Below are 18,926 nucleotides of genomic sequence, written 5' to 3' on the forward strand. Positions count from 1 at the left end.
AACTTTCGAGTTTTCAATGACGTTTTTTCAACTTCAGAAAGGTGCATCAGTGTCATATTTTCGGCTACGCAACGTTTCATTTTTTAAAACTGTAATTAACTTTTCTGAGACTTCCCATCCGCAAGCTCTAGTATACGTATCGCTCTTCCGCGAGACCTAGTTTTTTGAATATATATCATGCTACAGTATATTACCTGGTTGTGATGGGTTCATTGCTTTCCTCCATATGTTTTGCGTAACTGACTTGTGGTTTTTTTGTGCTGTAGTATGATACATATTCAAGAGGCGAGATATCGTGTAATAGTGAATTGTATGTGCCGGTACTGAACAGTTGAAGCAGCTAATTACATACTTCATCTGGCAATGGCATTCCGTTTTAGATAATGTGGTTTCGCGTGTCCCGTAGAATATACAAGCATTTGTGTTTTATTGAAGGTAATTGTGACTTTTTATAATCGTAAGTGGTTTTTGAGTTATTCCATATGAACAACTCGGTCTAAAAACTACTGTTGTTGTTGTTGTTGTTGTTGTTCTTCTTCTTCTTCTTCTTCTTCTTACTTATTATTATTATTATTATTATTATTATTATTATTATATATATATATATATATATATATATATATATATATATATATGTGGCTCTATCACAGTCCTCCAATTCGACTGGGTGGTATTTATAGTGTGGGGTTCCGGGTTGCATCCTGCCTCCTTAGGAGTCCATCACTTTTCTTACTATGTGTGCCGTTCTAGGATCACACTCTTCTGCATGAGTCCTGGAGCTACTTCAGCCTCTAGTTTTTCTAGATTCCTTTTCAGGGATCTTGGGATCGTGCCTAGTGCTCCTATGATTATGGGTACGATTTCCACTGGCATATCCCATATCCTTCTTATTTCTATTCTCAGATCTTGATACTTATCCATTTTTTCCCTCTCTTTCTTCTTCAACTCTGGTGTCCCATGGTATTGCGACATCAATGAGTGATACTTTCTTCTTGACTTTGGTCAATCAACGTCACGTCTGGTCTGTTTGCACGTATCGCACCCTATCCGTTCTGATACCATAGTCCCAGAGGATCTTTGCCTGATCGTTTTCTATCACTCCTTCAGGTTGGTGCTCGTACCACTTATAACTGCAAGGTAGCTGATGTTTCTTGCACAGGCTCCAGTGGAGGGCTTTTGCACTGAATCATGCCTCTTTTTGTACTGGTTCTGTGCAAGTGCCGGGCATTCGCTTGCTATGTGGTTTATGGTTTCATTTTTCGTATTGCACTTCCTACATATGGGAGAGATGTTATTTCCGTCTATCGTTCTTTGAACATATCTGGTTCTTAGGGCCTGATCTTGTGCCGCTGTTATCATTCCTTCAGTTTCCTTCTTTAGCTCTCCCCTCTGTAGCCATTGCCAATTGTCATCGCTGGCTAGTTCTTTAGTCTGTCTCAATGTATTGTCCGTACATTGGTTGTTGTGCAGTCCTCGTCTGTTTGTCTTTCTCTTGTCTCTGTATATTTTCTGGGTCTTCGTCTACTTTTATTAGTCCTTCTTCCCATGCACTCTTTAGCCACTCGTCTTCACTGGTTTTCAGATATTGCCCAGTGCTCTATTTTCGATGTTGACGCAGTCCTCTATACTTAGTAGTCCTCTCCCTCCTTCCTTTCGTGTTATGTATAGTCTGTCCGTATTTGCTCTTGGGTGTAGTGCTTTGTATTGTCATATGTTTCCTGGTTTTCTGATCTATGCTGCGGAGTTTCTGCCTTCGTCCATTCCACTATTCCTGCGCTGTATCTGTTACTGGCACTGCCCAGTGTTTAGGGCTTTATCATATTTTCCGCCATTGAGTTTTGACTTGAGTATCGCCCTAGAGTCTCTGGATATATTCTTTCCTGATCGTGTCCTTCATCCTCTTGGTGTTTTAATATCCCCTCCTTCCATTATTCCTAGGTATTTGTATCTTGTCTCATCTATGTTTGTTTTGATGATGTCTCCCATCTGGTAGCTTTATCCCTTCATTTCTCGTTACTTTGCCTTTTTGTATGTTGACTAAGGCGCATTTTTCTATTCAAACTCCATTCTGATGTCCCCAGATACAATCCTTACAGTCTGGTGATTAGGGTATCTATTTCCTTGATGCTCTTACCATACAGCTTGATGTCGTCCATGAACATCAGATGGTTGATTCTGTTGCCTCTTTTCTTGAGTTGGTACCCGGCATCCATCTTCTGTAGTACTTTTGTCATGGGAATCATGGCTACTACGAAGAGTAGTGGGGACAGTGAGTCGCCCTGGAAGATCCCTCTCCTGATATTAACCTCTGCTAGTCTTATTCCAGAGCTTGTAAGTATTGTATTCCAAGTTGCGCATTGTATTTTTGAGGAAGCTGATGGTGTTTTCCTCTGCCCCATATATTTTCAGGCATTCTATTAGCCATGTGTGTGGTATCATGTCGAAGGCTTTCTTATAGTCTATCCATGCCATGCTTAGGTTGGTTTTCCTTCTCCTACTGTTTCTTCATTACCATTTTGTCTATCAGGAGCTGGTCTTTTGTGCCCCTACACTTCCTTCTGCAGCCTTTCTGTTGGTGGGGGATGGTGTTTGTCTCCTTTAGGTAGTTGTATAGCCTTTCACTGATGATACCTGTTAGTAACTTCCACATTATTGGTAGGCAGTGATAGGCCTGTAGTTACTGGCTATATTTCCCTTACTCTTGTCTTTTTGTACTAAGGATGTTTCTTCCTTTGGTCATCCATTTGGTGCTTGGTGATTTGAGATACAATGCTGAAGTTGTTCTGCTATTCGTGGGTGTAGGGCCTTGAAGTTTTGAGCCAGTATCCATGGACTTCCATCTTGGGACCTGGGGCTTTCCAGTTTGGCATTTTCTTTAGTTGGTGTCTGACTGTGTCTGTCGTGATCTCTGTGAATCTTTGTTTTATTCTCCCTGTTTCTTCTTCCTTGACTTCCTGGAGCCATGTTGCATGTTGTTGTGTGATACCGGATTGCTCCATATGTTTTCCCAGAGTCTCTTACTTGGTTCGGCTTCAGGAATTTCTGGGTGGTTGTCTTCCCCTCTTAGTTGGCTGTATAGTCTTTTCAGGTTGGTTCCGAATAGTTTGTTCTGTTGGTATCATTCCTGTTCATGTACCGTTGGATCTTATGTGCTTTGGGCCTTAACTTAAGCCTCTGTTTTATATTATTATGTTATTATTATTATTATTATTATTATTATTATTATTAGTTATTATTATTATTATTATTATTATTATTATTATTATTATTATATTTCATAGTCTCACCGAGCGTCTTCAAATGGAGAAAAAAATCCACAGTTATGTAATGTTTTTAAATTTAAAATATATACTTTACATAACTGTGGATTTGTTTCCCCATTATTATTATTATTATTATTATTATTATTATTATTATTATTATTATTCATTATTATTATTATTATTATTATTATTATATTGGAAAAGTAATCCACAATAATATGTCTGATCTTGTTATTTAAAATACAAAGCAGAAAGCTTTCGAAGACCTGCACGGTCCTCCTTGTCAATCTGAATACAATAACTAACAGTGACCATACAAGAACTTTGTTTTTTGACTAGTTTACAAATAGCCTGTTTGATGATGTAGTTGGCTCTTCACGTTATCCCCTCGTTCTCCAACGGCAAACCAGCTAATCGCCTAGATCTTCGAAGTGGCGGTTCGTCTCTTGAATCGTTTGATATGTTGTCCATAGCAGCTTGGCGCCTGCAACTAGGGACACGGGATGGGTCTATGTTACCTGAACGAAAGAAGATGAGGCAGCGGCAGTATCAGAGGTAGCTAGATTATTGGTGTTATTACCATGCAACCTATATCTGTTATAATCTCTGATAAACTGACAGCAAATTATTTCATTTTAAAATAAAAGGTCAACCTGGTATTCAACTATAAGAATACACTCAAAGGCTGCTCATGCAAAATAGTAACTCCAACCAAAGCTTTAACAAAGAAATTGGTGTTTATGAATACCTTGTCTGGATTGCGATAGAAATATTACGGAGAAAGTGGGAGGGGACTAACAATCAGAATCAATGAACACAAAGAGCTTATAATTTGCATGCTGAGAATAATGCACTAGTCTCACATAGTTTAAATGACGATAACCACATTAATTGGAACGAGTCAAAAGTAATTTTCAATAGTAAGGATACAGGTATTAGAAGGTTAGTTGAAGGAGCAATTATTAACAGGGGTCTCTCTATGGAAGGCAATAAAGCCTTTACGCAAGAAGATTTTATTTTAAATGAATAATTTGTTTGCTGTCAGTTTATCAGAGATTATAAACAGATATAGGTTGCATGGTAATAACACCAATAATCTAGCTACCTCTGATACTGCCGCTGCCTCATCTTCTTTCGTTCAGGTAACAGAGACCCATCCCGTGTCCCTAGTTGCAGGCGCCCAAGCTGCTATGGACAACATATCAAACGATTCAAGAGACGAACCGCCACTTCGAAGATCTAGGCGATTAGCTGGTTTGCCGTTGGAGAACGAGGGGATAACGTGAAGAGCCAACTACATCATCATCAGGAGGCTATTTGTAAACTAGTCAAAAAACAAAGTTCTTGTATGGTCACTGTTAGTAATTGTATTCAGATTGACAAGGATGACCGTGCAGGTCTTCGAAAGCTTTCTGCTTTGTATTTTAAATAACAAGATCAGACATATTTTGTGGATTTACTTTTCCATTTAATTTTATTAACTCTTTGTGATTATGAGGTTTCTTTGGATTATTATTATTATTATTATTATTATTATTATTATTATTATTATTATTGTTGTTAAAGATGAACCCTGGGAATTTACATTAGAAGTTAATGGCCTTGTAGGCTTGTTTCGTATGATTTTTCTCTTTTGTTATTATTATTATTATTATTATTATTATTATTATTATTATTATTATTATTATTTTATTATTATTATTATTATTATTATTATTATTATTTAACAGATCAACAGGAAAGTTGAGACTCACTAAGGTCACCCGAAGGATTTGTAAGAAATAATAAAATTCATTCTCTTATAGAAGATTTTCGAAAACCCCATTTTGTAGAAATATGGTTTTGGAATGATTAATTTTTTGAAGAAATATATTATGGAACTAAATAAAAGAAGTCCACTACAGAGCATTTTGAAAAACCGCTTACACTGATTTTTAAGAACTAATTTGAAAAATTCCGTACAAAGAATATGCAAGAGGTAATTATAAAAAAAGTTCCCTACAAAGGATTTGCAAAGAACTATTTTTAAGGGAAAATCCACCCTTCGGGTATTTTTTCGTTTGAACCTTTTCCAATTCTTTTAGATTTTCCCATTTTCCGTTTGTTTTTCATTACAGGTATTACTTGTCTTTCGGTCATTTTTCAAATAAATATTCGGTAGCTATTTTTGTGTCGTTGCACATTTCAGAGAAGTTCTGTAAACGAATTTTTAAAATTTAATTTCACTTTACATTTACAGCGAATTATTCTACTGCGATAACTTTGAATTCCTGTTTTGTGATTTGTTTTCTAAATTGTGTAGCCGTTTTGTGCTCCTCTGGGTAATCTTTCTGAATACGCCTCCTGTTTTGTTGTTTTGCTTATTACCGCTTTTTTTGCGTTTCGGGAGAATCTCTGAACTTCATGGTTTTTTTTATGACGGTTTTCTGCTATTCAGGGAACGTTTCTGAACGCGGCTTCATATTCAGCGCTGCTTTAATAGACTGACTGAACGTTCCGGTATTCAGTGATTGTAATTGAACGTTATGTGCTGGCAGCTGCGGGGCAATCAGATCAATAAATTTCCTCTCTCTCTCTCTCTCTCTCTCTCTCTCTCTCTCTCTCTCTCAAGGGACATTATGAATGCCGATAGTAGCGGCCTAATAAATGTCCATCAAAATGATTTATGTCGCTATTTAATTATGGTGCATTATTTCATTATTGCTTCAGAACATTTCTTATTATACATTTAATAACTTTACGCTGTGCGTTATTCTTAATGGCATTCCACTCGCTGTAATGGCATGACCTTTGATATACCAAGCCGTAATAGCTGATTAATGCTGCTTGTCGAAAGAACAAAAGGGAAAGAGAGAGATAGAGCGAGAGAGAAGAAGAAGAAAAAAATAGCAAGCTAGCTGTAGCCGTCAGCAGTTACAAAGTCGCACCAGCAACAGTTACAGCATCCCGCGGCTGGAAAAATAATAGTTGGCAACCGCTCTTCTCGCGGTTCCCGGCACAGGAGTTTCAACCATAATCGCATCAGTTTCGCTCGAGAATCGAAGGAGGAGGGACCGTTAGCGGAGGTTTCCGACGATCGTGTGTGTGAGTTCGGTGTCTTGGCATAAAAGCTCCCCCGTTTGATATTGAATGATCTCGAGGAACGGGGACTTGAGATCGCGGGACTGTGTGATGTCTTGTGGCGTTATCGAACGCAGTGCCGCCCCTGGAATTGTCACTATGGAAGTGCCACGTTCATATTAATCCAGGCGATTACGAAGGGACCGCAGGTATATATATATAAAGCACACCTACCTTCTTCTTCTTCTCAACGATATACCTCGACTCGCTCGGATATGGACTCGAGAAGCGTCCTGCCGATGACGGTGTAACAGTGGAAACAGAAACATTTCACCCCGAAGGACAGTCATTCCTCATTCAGATACCTACCTACCCCCACCCCCCTTTTTCTCCCCTTCCCTTAAAATGCCACAACACTTGAGCGGTGGCAAACTGAAGAAGGAGTCTTCCACCGCCGCCGCCGCCGCCTCTTCCACAGCCATCTGCCCGACCAGCCCTCCTTCGCCCCTCCTGATGAGGGTGAAGATCCGAAGCCTCGTGCAGCAGGGGGCTCTCGCGTGCATCGCTGTGACCGTCTGCGTGTTGGTCCTCAACAACCTGGCGGCCCATGGCCACGGCGGCGCCGGGGAATCCTCCAGGGGCGAGGCCCTCAAGATCTCCCCGAGACTGTCCGCCGCCGTGGTGCACTCGTGGCCCGAAAGGGCCCCTAGGTCCCTCAACAGGGACTACGATCCCCCGGCGGGAGGCGGCGAGAACAGCCTGCTGGGGGAGGTCGTGACGGTGGCGGGAACCAGCGGCAGGTTAGAAGGAGGAGGAGGAGGAGGAGGCATAGGAGGATACCTCGAGGAGCAACGCCCCCAGGAGGACGACGACGACGTGGACGAGGAGGAGAGGCAGAGGAGCCTCCTGAGTGGCTTCGTAGCGACGGCGACGACCAAGCCCTCCACAGCCCTCGACGACATCTTCATCAGCGTGAAGACCACCAAGAACTTCCACAAGTCGCGGACTCGACCTCGTCCTCAAGACGTGGTTCACGCTGGCCAGGAAGCAGGTGGGTGTCGGGGGTCGTGTTAATCTCTCTCTCTCTCTATCTCGCTGCTTGTTTAAAAATAAAAAAAGAAGCTAGAATTGGATATATATTCCCTATTTAATTTTACTTCTTTTTAAAGTTTATATTCGAAGGGTGTATATATGTATATATACATTATATATGTATGTACATATATGATGTAATATATAATATATATATATATATATTATATGATATATATACACCACAACACAGTACTATATATATATAATATATATATATATATATATATATATATATATATATATATATATATATATATGTGTGTGTGTGTGTGTGTGTGTGTGTGTGTGTGTAAATATAAATATAAATTATAAGCTAAAGCGTGTGATTGACCATATTCTTTGAAAACTTGAATTTCAAACCGATGGCACCTGCAGGTTTGTTCCATATGAATCGGGGTATATCATCTTGTTATTAAGATAATAATAATAATAATAATAATAATGCAGTGTTGACAGTGAAGTACATCACTATCATCATTCTCACCCATTACTGCACTAAAAATAACTTACCTTACAAGGTGCTCTGTTGCCTAGCGACCAGTGGGCTGTTTAGAGTCAATAATTTAGTACGCGCATCGATTTTATCGGATACTGTGACATTAAATCAAGGATTCCTCCTCCTTTCCCGCTGAATACAGCTCTTATATTGTCTTTTTTGGAGATTGAATGTAGAGAGTCATTCGTAAAGGTTTTAGTTTTCTAGTTTTATATCAAGGCAATTACTGTACTGCTTGTAATTGCGTGTCTTATTTTTATATAATGGTTTTAAGTTTGCCTTTCTTAAGGATGTCATTTATGTTGAGTTTAGGGGAAATTAGATATCGGTTAAAATGTCTGTATGCTTTACAATATGTCCTTACGAAGTTTTTGGGCTGCAATAATTTTATATATCTATATATATATATATATATATATATATATCTATATATATATATATAATATATATATATATATATATATATATAAAACTATATAATATATATATCTAACAGTAAAAAAATACGTTAAGCCTATAATAATGTAAGACGTGTATAACAGCACTTCCGGTGCCCGCGCGCCGTGTTGGCGCGCTAGTCTCCCCGGTAATTAATTCCGCGTATATAATAACGTTCTTCCGGTACCCACCTGTGCTCCGTATATACACCTTTTCGTCCCTTCTTCCATTTTCTCTCTTCTCCTTCCCTTCTTCCTCCTCTCCGCTCACCGGCTGACGGGATCACGGAGACCTCATTAGCTGAGGACTGACGCATTCCTCCTTCTTTCTGTATACTTTTGTTTTTTTTTTTTTTTTTTTTTTTTTTTTTACGCCGCGCCTTGCGTACGTTTGTTTAAGGCGAGTTGAGTTATGCGTACCTGTGCACCTGTGGCGTAGATGGAGTTTGACAAGCCTCGTTGCGTGATCGGTTTTTTTCTTCTCTCTCTCTCTCTCTCTCTCTCTCTCTCTTTAATCATCCATTGCTCTTTTCTGTCGGTATGCTATAGACTGTGAACACTTGCTTATAATGCAGGATCTCTCTCTCTCTCTTCTCTCTCTCTCTCAGATTCGCGTTTTTCCGATGAACGGAAATGCATTTAGAATGACTTGCTCGTCCGTATCGAGAACAGTGACGTAACACACAAACACACACACACACACACACACACATATATATAAATTTCGGACTCACCTCGGGATCGAACCCTGGTCTTTCAGTTCAAAGGCAAGGTGTGCTACCAGCTGAAAGACGTGGATTCGTTCGCGAGTTGAACCAGAAAATACTGTTCCACTCGATTGTGTGATGATCACTTCAATATATATAAACTCCAAAGGTCTGGCTTCCTGGGTGTTCTTTTTTCGGTTACGTACAGCAGGTTTTTTTTTTCTATATATCAGTTCGGTTGCGTTTTGTGGTTCTATCGTGAGAACGGAAACCGTTAGGCGATGAGGTCCGTTCTGGTTAATTTCCTCGCCGGATGCGATCTTGCTGTAAATAACCGTGATATTATAAGACTGATTCCTGCTGCTATTTGTTAGTCTATATGTGAGATTTGTCGTATGTGTTTGTTTGAGATGTTCGTAAAAGTTGTTCATAGGGTTGTTATTTTTGTGAGGGTGTTCGCAAAATTTGTCATTTTTCTGAAGGTTGTTCACAAAAGTTGTCATTTTTCTGAAGGTTGTTCACAAAAGTTGTCATTTTTCTGAAGGTTGTTCACAAAAGTTGTCATTTTTCTGAAGGTTGTTCAGAAAAGTTGTCGTTTTTCTGAAGGTTGTTCAGAACAGTTGTCATTTTTGTGGGAGTTGTTCACAAACGTCAATTTTGTGAGGGTTGTTCACAAAAGTTGTCATTTTATTGTGAGGGTTGTTCACGAAAGTTGTAATTTTTCTGAAGGTTGTTCACAAAAGTTATCATTTTTGTGGGAGTTGTTCACAAACGTCATTTTTGTGAGGATGGTTCACAAAAGTTGTCATTATTAGGAAAAAAATCTTATTAATCAGAATTAATCGCCGATTCATTTGTTGGTCTCTTGTGGTCACTAAACCTTACTTTGCTCAATGACATACTGATCACTGATTAATGAATCGGCCTCTTAATCAGTCGTATAAATAAAAAAATCTTTGTATTTGTCGAGAAAGATACAGTACTGCATTAAGTACTGAATTTTTGCTCTGTATCGACTTTATTTTAGTTCACCTCAACCTACATGATATCTCTTTTATCTATTTTTATCAATAATCAAAGTCTGCTCCCAGCACTTTTTTTTGTTCTCTAAAAACTTACCCTGATACTTATTCTTCTCTTTATCTATTTTTATCAGATAATCAAAGTCTGCTCCCATGCATTTTGTTCTCTCTAAACTTACCCTGATACTTATTCTTCTCTTTTCTTATCCATTTATAGTTCCTTTCGAGGGCTTTAAAAAAAAGGGTGCTATGTTTGTGTGTGACGTCATTTTGGTGGTCTTTTAATACTTTCTTTCAATCGTGATTTCATGAAGCTGATAGAGATTATTATTATTATTATTATTATTATTATTATTATTATCATCATTATTATTATTATATACGTCATTGGCCTGAATGGTGTGTCAAGTAATATATATATATAATATATATATATATATATATATATATATATATATATATATATATATATATATATATATATAAATATATTTTACCCATAATATGTAAACGTATTTACATTATTAGATTCAGGTAGTTGATTATTAACACTTACTTGAGAAGTCTTTATAATTCAGAATGAAAATCGGTTAATATTGACTTTTTTTTTTCTTGACAATCCTTGATAATTCAGTATAGATATTTATTACAGAATTCCGTCTAGGTTTTTTTTCAATAAACTTTTCATTCTGATTTTATTAGTGATTTGGGTACCACTGACTTCTTCATTCCTAATCATGAAAATTTTTAATTTATCATTTTGCTCGACAAACGGAAAATTATAATTATTATTATTATTATTATATTATTATTATTATTATTATTATTATCATCATCATCCTTGGAATTCAAATTTCTCAGAACTTCGAAACTTATGGCCTATAGTAACTTTTTCCATATATTTCAGTACACTATATAAAATAATGAAAGGAGTGTGTGTATGTGTGTTTGTTTGTTTTGCAATGGACTGGCGTGACATTTAGAACGTAAACCTGAATATCATTTGATATACTTGGGACGATACAAGTGCTCTTTTAAAACTGTTGCAATTTGTTAGGGACACTATTTGCGTTGAAGATTATGTATATAAAAAAAGCACCCCACACAAGTTCAACGACTTTATAATTATGCTCTCTCTCTCTCTCTCTCTCTCTCTCTCTCTCTCTCTCTCTCTCTCTCTCTCTCTCTCTCTCCCCAAACTGGGTTGCCGACTGAAAATCACATTAGAAAATATGCTGTCTGCAACTGCATGCCCTGTTACCGATGGTCCAGCCCAGTTGCTGATGCGTGAAATTACCTGATCGTTTCTTTTCTGATATTGAAGGATGCCCTGTCTGCGAAACGTTTGTGAAATGGCCCATTTTAATAAACATTTTTGTCTGCTTATTAATTTTTTTTGATAAGTGGGATCTTCTCTTTCTTATTTCACTTTACCTCTTAATTCTTCCTATTAAATACCATTTTATTCTTTGGAATAAAGTAGGTTTCATTTTATGAGTAATAATAATAATAAAATAATGTTTGTTGATGGTTTGACATTATGAGGGTAATTGTATACGTTGAAATAATCTTATTGTCATAAGTGGTATTGAAATTGTTGTAATTGCTTTAGAACGGTGAAGATTGTCTACAGATCTACTTTGAGACTCGCATTAATAGCAAAAGGCAGTTTTTAACCGATATGCTTATGAAATAACAGTTCTGTTTCTAAAAATAGTATCAGAATGGGCCAAGGCTGGACCTTGCCTGAGATTAGTTTTTAATTTTTGTTGCCTCAAAAAGGTTTGTTATTATTTCTATCTCCTCATTTTTGTGGTTTGATCGGAAGAATCCAAGGGCATGCAGTAGGTGGGAGGTTGTAGATTTTTTTTTCATAGTCTGAGAGAAATGAAAGTGATTCAGGCAATTTTCCTTATTTTGGTCAAAGGTTGCAGATTTTTATTCGTAGTCTGAGAGAAATGGAAGTGATTCAGGCAATTTTCTTTATTTTGGTAACTAAATTTTTAAATTATGAATCTCTCTCTCTCTCTCTCTCTCTCTCTCTCTCCAGGAGTAAAGGTGATCTTTATGATAGTTCAACAGCAGTCAGGAGGTTCAGAATCTCTTGTACTCCCGGTCTGTCCATGTATTCAAATCTTTTTCCATTTTCGCCCCCTTTGTCCCAGAGCCATTCAGCCATTCAGAAGGACGTTCTGTTATCCCGCCTTTTATTTTCCCTCCTTTTTGTCTTTAAATCGACCGTCATTTTGTTCTCCTTCCCTCCCTCCCTCCCCCTCTGGAAAGGATTTAGCGTGAAGTAAAATAAAAGATTTAATTCCTACCGTCCCGCCCTGGCGGGTATTTCACAGTAATGGAAGGGTTCTGAGAGACAAAACACGAGTCTGGGCTCTCTCTCTCTCTCTCTCTCTCTCTCTCTCTCTCTCTCGTCCCTGCTGCCTCGGACAAAAGACAAACACGGTCATTCTTGACCTCCTTGATCCTATTCATCTTTCGTCGGGGACGTCTCCGCGGTGGTCAGGTCATATGGGTCACCTTTATTGCTTGCCTTCCCCTTCCCCTCCCCACTTCCAAACCTCTCCCCCTGCCCCCCTCCCTCCCCTCCAATACCCCCCTTCTCGGTCTACTGCTCTCTGTGTTCTTGATTAGGGGAACGGTAGATATTGTCGTGGATTTTTCGCCCCATCACGATTGCTGCTTCTTTTATTACTATTTGTGCTACTACAACTACTAATACTACTACTATTACTGTTACTAGTACTACTACTACTACTACTATTATTTTGATACTTCTTTTGTTCTCATGGCAACCGTAATTTGGCAAATGATGTTTCAATGGTGACACATGACCCCGAAAGTGTTTCAGACGTTGATAAATGAGGCGTCTCTCTCTCTCTCTCTCTCTCTCTCTCTCTCTCTCTCTCTCTCTCTCTCTCTTCTAGAAGGCTCTTAATATGTTTATATCTCTTTGTAGTTAGTGACGGTTAGACTGGACAAATAGCTTTCTCCTCTCTCTCTCTCTCTCTCTCTCTCTCTCTCTCTCTCTCTCTCTCTCTCTTCTAGACGGCTCTTAATATGTTTATATTTCTTTCTTTGTAGTTAGTGACGGTTAGACTGGACATATGCTTTTTCCATCCTCTCTCTTCTACTTCTCTTCTCTCTCTCTCTCTCTCTCTCTCTCTCTCCTCTCTCTCTCTCTCTCAGTATCCTTTTCCTGACGCCATGTCCAGGCAGCCCTTGTTAAGGCATAATGCCCAAATTGAAGGTGTACCACGCGATGCAGATATAAAAGTTACGCCTTTTTTGTGACGTCTATTACAGCTCGACGTTACCCTCCTCATTAGAAAAAAGGTTGGGGTATTCATGGGGCATCTTGTCTTTTGTGTGTGTATTTGTTGTTGTTATTGTTGCTGTTGTTTCGGTTGTTTTTGTTGTGATTTTTTCTTCTTCAGTACTGTTGGCTATGTGTTATTTTCATTTCGTATTTTTTAAGATTTTGTTTTTTGTGGTTTTATGTTTTCTTGTTTGAGGTGTATGTACATGTGCCTTGCAGAAATATGATATATATATATATATATATATATATATATATATATATATACACACACATAGTATATTATGTATGGCACTATATGAGTCTCACGTCTTGTAAATCTCAGTCAGAGTGTAAGTTTACCCAATGTAAAGCTAATTCAATATAATGGCTTTTACCTCATATATATAAAGCACAATTGTATATATATACTATATATATATATATTTTATATATATATATAGGTGTGTGTATATATATATATATATATATATATATATATATATATATATATATATCTTTATATCTGTATATATTATTTACACAATTTGGTAACATAGAAAGAAGTTCACTCGCTGTATGACTAATATCTTTCTTGGAAAATTGCTCATGACTGCCACATCCTAGTTATTTTAAGTCGTGAAGTCGTAAGAACGAACAACAAGAGATTGCAGCTGAACGAGATAATTGTAGGTTTGGTGGACAACGAGTAAAAAAAAAAAAAAAAAAAAAAAAAAAAAAACTTTTCTTTTTATTTGCTTTCATTAAATGGAGAAGCGTTTGCCCCCGATGCCCTGACGCCGATGACCCTCAGAGGGGGGTCAGAGGGTGACCTCGTTATAGGTCATGTGAGGTCAGACGCACTGGCTCGGGTCGTCAAGTGATTTGTACTATACGTGTGTGTTTGGTTTGGGGATAGAATAAACCCAGTCGTCTCGGCTAGATGGATGGGGAGGTCACCATCTTAAAGAAGGGAAGGGAAATAGAGGTAATAAATTGCAGTAAAAATGAGCGGGGTGTACCCATTTGTTCTTTTTTCGTTAAAAATGAGTGAAGCATACCCATTTTTTTTCATTGAAAATGAGTGGGGCATACCTATTTGTTCTTTTTTCATTAAAAATGAGTGGGGCATACTCATTTGCTCTCTTTTCAATAAATGAATGGGGCTTACCAATTTGCTCGTTTTCCAGTATAAATGAATGGGGTGTACCCATTTGCCGTGTAATTAAGGGCGTTTAATGCCCATCAAGCTTTTGCAGGTATGGGGGCAAGCTACGTAAGTCTTAGTATTGCTAATATTAAAGAACTGGGTACCGTCCAGGGTCAACAGAAGGCTTTTATTGTTTCTCTGAGGGCTGACCTGGGTCAGGGTATTGCCTAAGGGTATTGGCCACTTCTCCAAATTGATTTATAGCAGTGGCAAACGCAGCACCTGTCACCTCCATTTGATGGATATGGGTCTCTTAATTATAGGGTTGTTTTGAAAGTGAAGGAAACCAACGCCATCTTGAATTGAGTCAATTCAAGATGGTGCTGAGGAAACACGAGAGTCTTCAAGATTCTCTCTCTCTCTCTCTCTCTCTCTCTCTCTCTCTCTCTCTAACAGCTAAACGGGATGGGCCTTGGAACGAGTTATCTAATCCTTTTGCCATTTAGGTGAAACTATTCTTGAGATGATGTGCCTCAGACGTATCTGGTTTAAAAATAATAATAAAAAAAAAAATATCATAATGCAGAATGTAATCTGTTTATGAAGGAGTCCTATACCCTCTCTCTCTCTCTCTCTCTCTCTCTCTCTCTCTCTCTCTCTCTCTCTCTCTCTCTCTTCTCCTTGCCCGACATGGTATCTATCCTTCGAAGCTAAAGCTCTAGGGGGGATTCTACTACTACTCCCATTAGCAAAAACAACAAAGGTGGTGACGTCACGAACAGCTGAGCACTGCCCGTTCTCACGCACATGCAGGCACAACACTACAGTGTCCCAGCATCTTGTATCTCTCTCTCTCTCTCTCTCTCTCTCTCTCTCGTTTTGCCCCCTCCCTGACAAGTTGTGTGGCACCCTTTCTGGAGGAGGAGAGAAAGAGACACGGAATGAGCTTGTGGTGATAATTGAGTCTTCAAGGAGTGGTAGGTTGTGTTTGGTGTGATGGAACGGGCGGGGTTGGGGAGAGGAAATTGAAGACTTGGGGAGGGTCAATGGTTTCTGTTAGTTCACGTCTGTATTTTTATTTAAAAAAAAAAAAATTCTTTTTTATTTTGGGTAAATGAACCTTAGTTTTGGCGCATTTAGAATTATGATGGAATTGGTGGAGGGGAAATTGAATGAAGTCTTGGGTAGGGTCATTGGTTTCTGTTAGTTCACATATATTTTTTTTTTTACAATACAAATTTCTTATTTATTTGGGTAAATGAACCTTAATTTTGGCACATTCAGAGTTTTGATGGAATTGGAGGTTTTTGTTAGTTCACGTACGCTTTTTTTTTTTTTTTTTTTTTTTTTTTTTTACAAAAGAAAAATATTTATTTATTTGGCTAAATGAACAGTGGTTTTGGTATTCTCGAAATCATGAGAAGTTGAGCTGTTTAATGTCTTAAGAATAATAAGTAGTTTTGACAACATATTGGTATTGCGTTGATTTTCAAATTCTAAAGATTTGCTATATCTGCCAAACAGTTGTCCGTCTTTAAAGATTTATGTTTACCAAACATTTTCCACTCCTAAAATTTATATCCACTACCCCTCTTGAAAGGTTTATGTATGCTTAACATTTTTCCCTTTTTGAAGATTTTTTATCTAAAACATTTTTCCCACAAATATTATACCTATTTAATATTTTTTTCCAATTTAAAGATTAATATTTACCAAACATTTTCCCCGTTTAAATATTTATATCCTCCAAACATTTTTCGCTCTTGAAAGATTTATATCAATCAAACATTTCTCCCTCTTTAAAGATTTATATCTACCAAACGTTTTTCCCCCCTAAAGATTTATATCTACTGAACATTTTCCCCTTCTTTTAAAGATTTATATCTGCCAAACATTTTTCCATCTTTCAAGAATGATATCTGCCAAACTTATATCTACCAAACATTTCTCCCTCTTTAAAGACTGACACCTTCCAAACACCTTCCAAAACATTTTTCCCTCTTTGCTCTCTAGTAGCACACTGCATCAGAAATACACCTGTGTATTGTGTCCACTGTGTACGCACCTGTATTCATAATATCCCAGTGGCCATTCTATTCATAATATCCCAGAGGCCATTCTATTCATAATATCCCAGAGGCCATTCTATTCATAAAATCCCAGAGGCCATTCCCTCCGAAGAAACGAAGCAAACACAGACACGAAGGAAGGCAGGAAAGGGACTCCCAACACTCACGTACATCCAATCGACCAGGGGCATCGTAAAGTGGCACCCGTCACCCGTGCCCTTTGAAGTCATGATGAAGGGAAACACCACCATCCCTCCGTAGGGGGGAGGGGATGTCTAGACGCCCTCGCTAATGGCATAATTGTGATGATCCTGTGGGATCCTGTGCTGCAGGAATCGAGGGATATTATATAGGATGGTAGGATGCTTGAGCCACGGGGAGTGGGAGCATAACTAGAGGCGAAGGGCATTAGAAGGTATAGCTATTATCCTATTTTTGATTTTGGGGAATTTAGTTATTTTTGGGATTTTGGAAAGAACGGTGTATGCTTGAAAACGTTGCCCCAGAGGGGCCATGCCTCCCCCCTGTGGTTCAATTTGTAGGTCATAGGGGTGTCTAACCCCTGGGGTATTGGGTACGGGTATGTATACATAACTGCCCACCTCTCCTTCCCCTTCTCGCTCTCATCACCAACATCCTATAGTTCTCTCCGTCCTATCAACACTCTACCTCCCTCCCTCCCTCACCCACCTCCTCCTCCTCCTCCTCCTCCTCCTCCTCCTCCTCCTCCTCCTCGAGTCAGACGTCCTTACTGGCGCATCCTCTTCCCATCCCCATTCATTATCGAGTCTTCCTCTCTTCCTTCATCCCGTGGACGTCGTCTTCTTTCCTGTTTTCGTTTCCTTGTTCGTTTTTGGTCTGTTCTCTCTCTCTCTCTCTCTCTCTCTCTCTCTCTCTCATATAGGTGAAGATGTATGTATAGTTTTGTTGTGTGAGTTGATTTGCAGTACTTTTTGCTTTCTGTTATTCGCTATTTTTATTTCGGGTTTTCTTATTCCTATTTCTGCTTAATTGTGTTTACGATTATATTATCTTATGTTAATCATTTTCTATCTATTGCCTTTTTGATATTTTATATTTATTTTATATCTCCGCATTCTCTCGTCTGCCTTTCGTGATACACGGGCGGTCATGTCCCTCTCGCTATTGTTCGCTTATTATCCAAATTCCTTCTCCATTGGCCCACCCCTTTACCTCCACCCTTCTCCCTCCCCCCCCCCTCCCCCTCCCCCTCCCCCTCCCCATCTCTATCTCCATCTCCCGCTTCCCCATCTCCCCCTGTACTTCTTCCATCACCCATATCAGCATCCTTCATCCACGACTATAGAAACGTAAGGGCACAGGCCCAGATAGGCAGACCCAGACCCTGAAATACCCATGCCCTGAAATGCATGCCCAGGGTCTGAAACCGATGCCCCTTGCAACACCCCCCCCTCCTCCTCCCCCACCATCCCCACCTCCTCCTCCTCCTCCTCCTCCAACAGCAACATTGCTTTCTCAGATCATGCAAATCAGCCATTTGTTATGGTAAATGTCTTAATTCGTACGTTAGTGAGAGCATGCCGTGTTGTTGGATAAGGGGGGAAGGGGAAGGGGGAGGAAGTCCCACTACCCCCACCCCATTTTTTTTGGAAGAGGTGACTCTCCCCTCCCCTTTCCCCATCCCACTTTGAAGGGAGTTGAAGGATAAGAAGGCGATTTCTTGTTACCTTTCGGCAGGTTGATTAAATGGTATTGTATTCTCTCTCTCTCCTCGCACGTCAGTGTTGAGATAGTTGTGTTCCGTCTATTTCTTATATTAGGGACTCTCTCTCTCTCTCTCTCTCTCTCTCTCTCTCTCTCTCTCTCTCTCTCTCTTTTCTCTCAGCGAGTTAGTGTTGTGGTTCACGTGTGCGCCCCTAATAGCGAGGTCAGGATGATCCACTTCTCCCAATAAATTACGATTACTGACCTGGCACTGAGCCGCCATGCGGGTCTCTCTCTCTCTCCTCTCTCTCTCTCTCTCTCTCTCAGAGGGATTTCTAGCACGAAGGAATTTAATCATTTTAGAGGATATAGTCGAATATTTAATTTTTTTTAAAGAATCTACTTTTCATTGGGATGAAAAAAAGTCTCTCTCTCTTTCTCTCTCTCTCTCTCTCTCTCTCTCTCTCACTGCTCCTCCTCCGCTTATGTATGTGTGTGCGTGTTTGTTTGTTTGTGTTTGTGCGAGTGTTCCGTGCCAGTGCATAGTTATTTGTAAGGGTTTTATGTTACTGTGTGTGTACTACACGCGTGTTTTGGGTGTGATATAACGTGTGTGTGTGTCATTATTAAG

At 39.0% G+C, this 18,926-nt stretch overlaps 1 protein-coding gene across 1 annotated transcript in view; it reads left to right on the top strand.

Annotated features, from left to right (window-relative positions):
- The first annotated feature begins 6,279 nt into the window (after positions 1–6,279).
- Positions 6,280–18,926, top strand: part of LOC135207911 (fringe glycosyltransferase-like) — a 48,499-nt gene continuing 35,852 nt past the window's right edge. Inside the window, 2 exon segments of the mRNA XM_064239847.1 lie at positions 6,280–7,328; positions 7,330–7,374. Coding sequence (XP_064095917.1) covers positions 6,729–7,328; positions 7,330–7,374 — 645 coding nt within the window. The 5' untranslated portion in view covers positions 6,280–6,728.

This window comes from Macrobrachium nipponense, chromosome 34 (genome assembly GCF_015104395.2).
Source record: "Macrobrachium nipponense isolate FS-2020 chromosome 34, ASM1510439v2, whole genome shotgun sequence".
Classification (NCBI taxonomy): Eukaryota; Metazoa; Arthropoda; class Malacostraca; order Decapoda; family Palaemonidae; genus Macrobrachium; species Macrobrachium nipponense.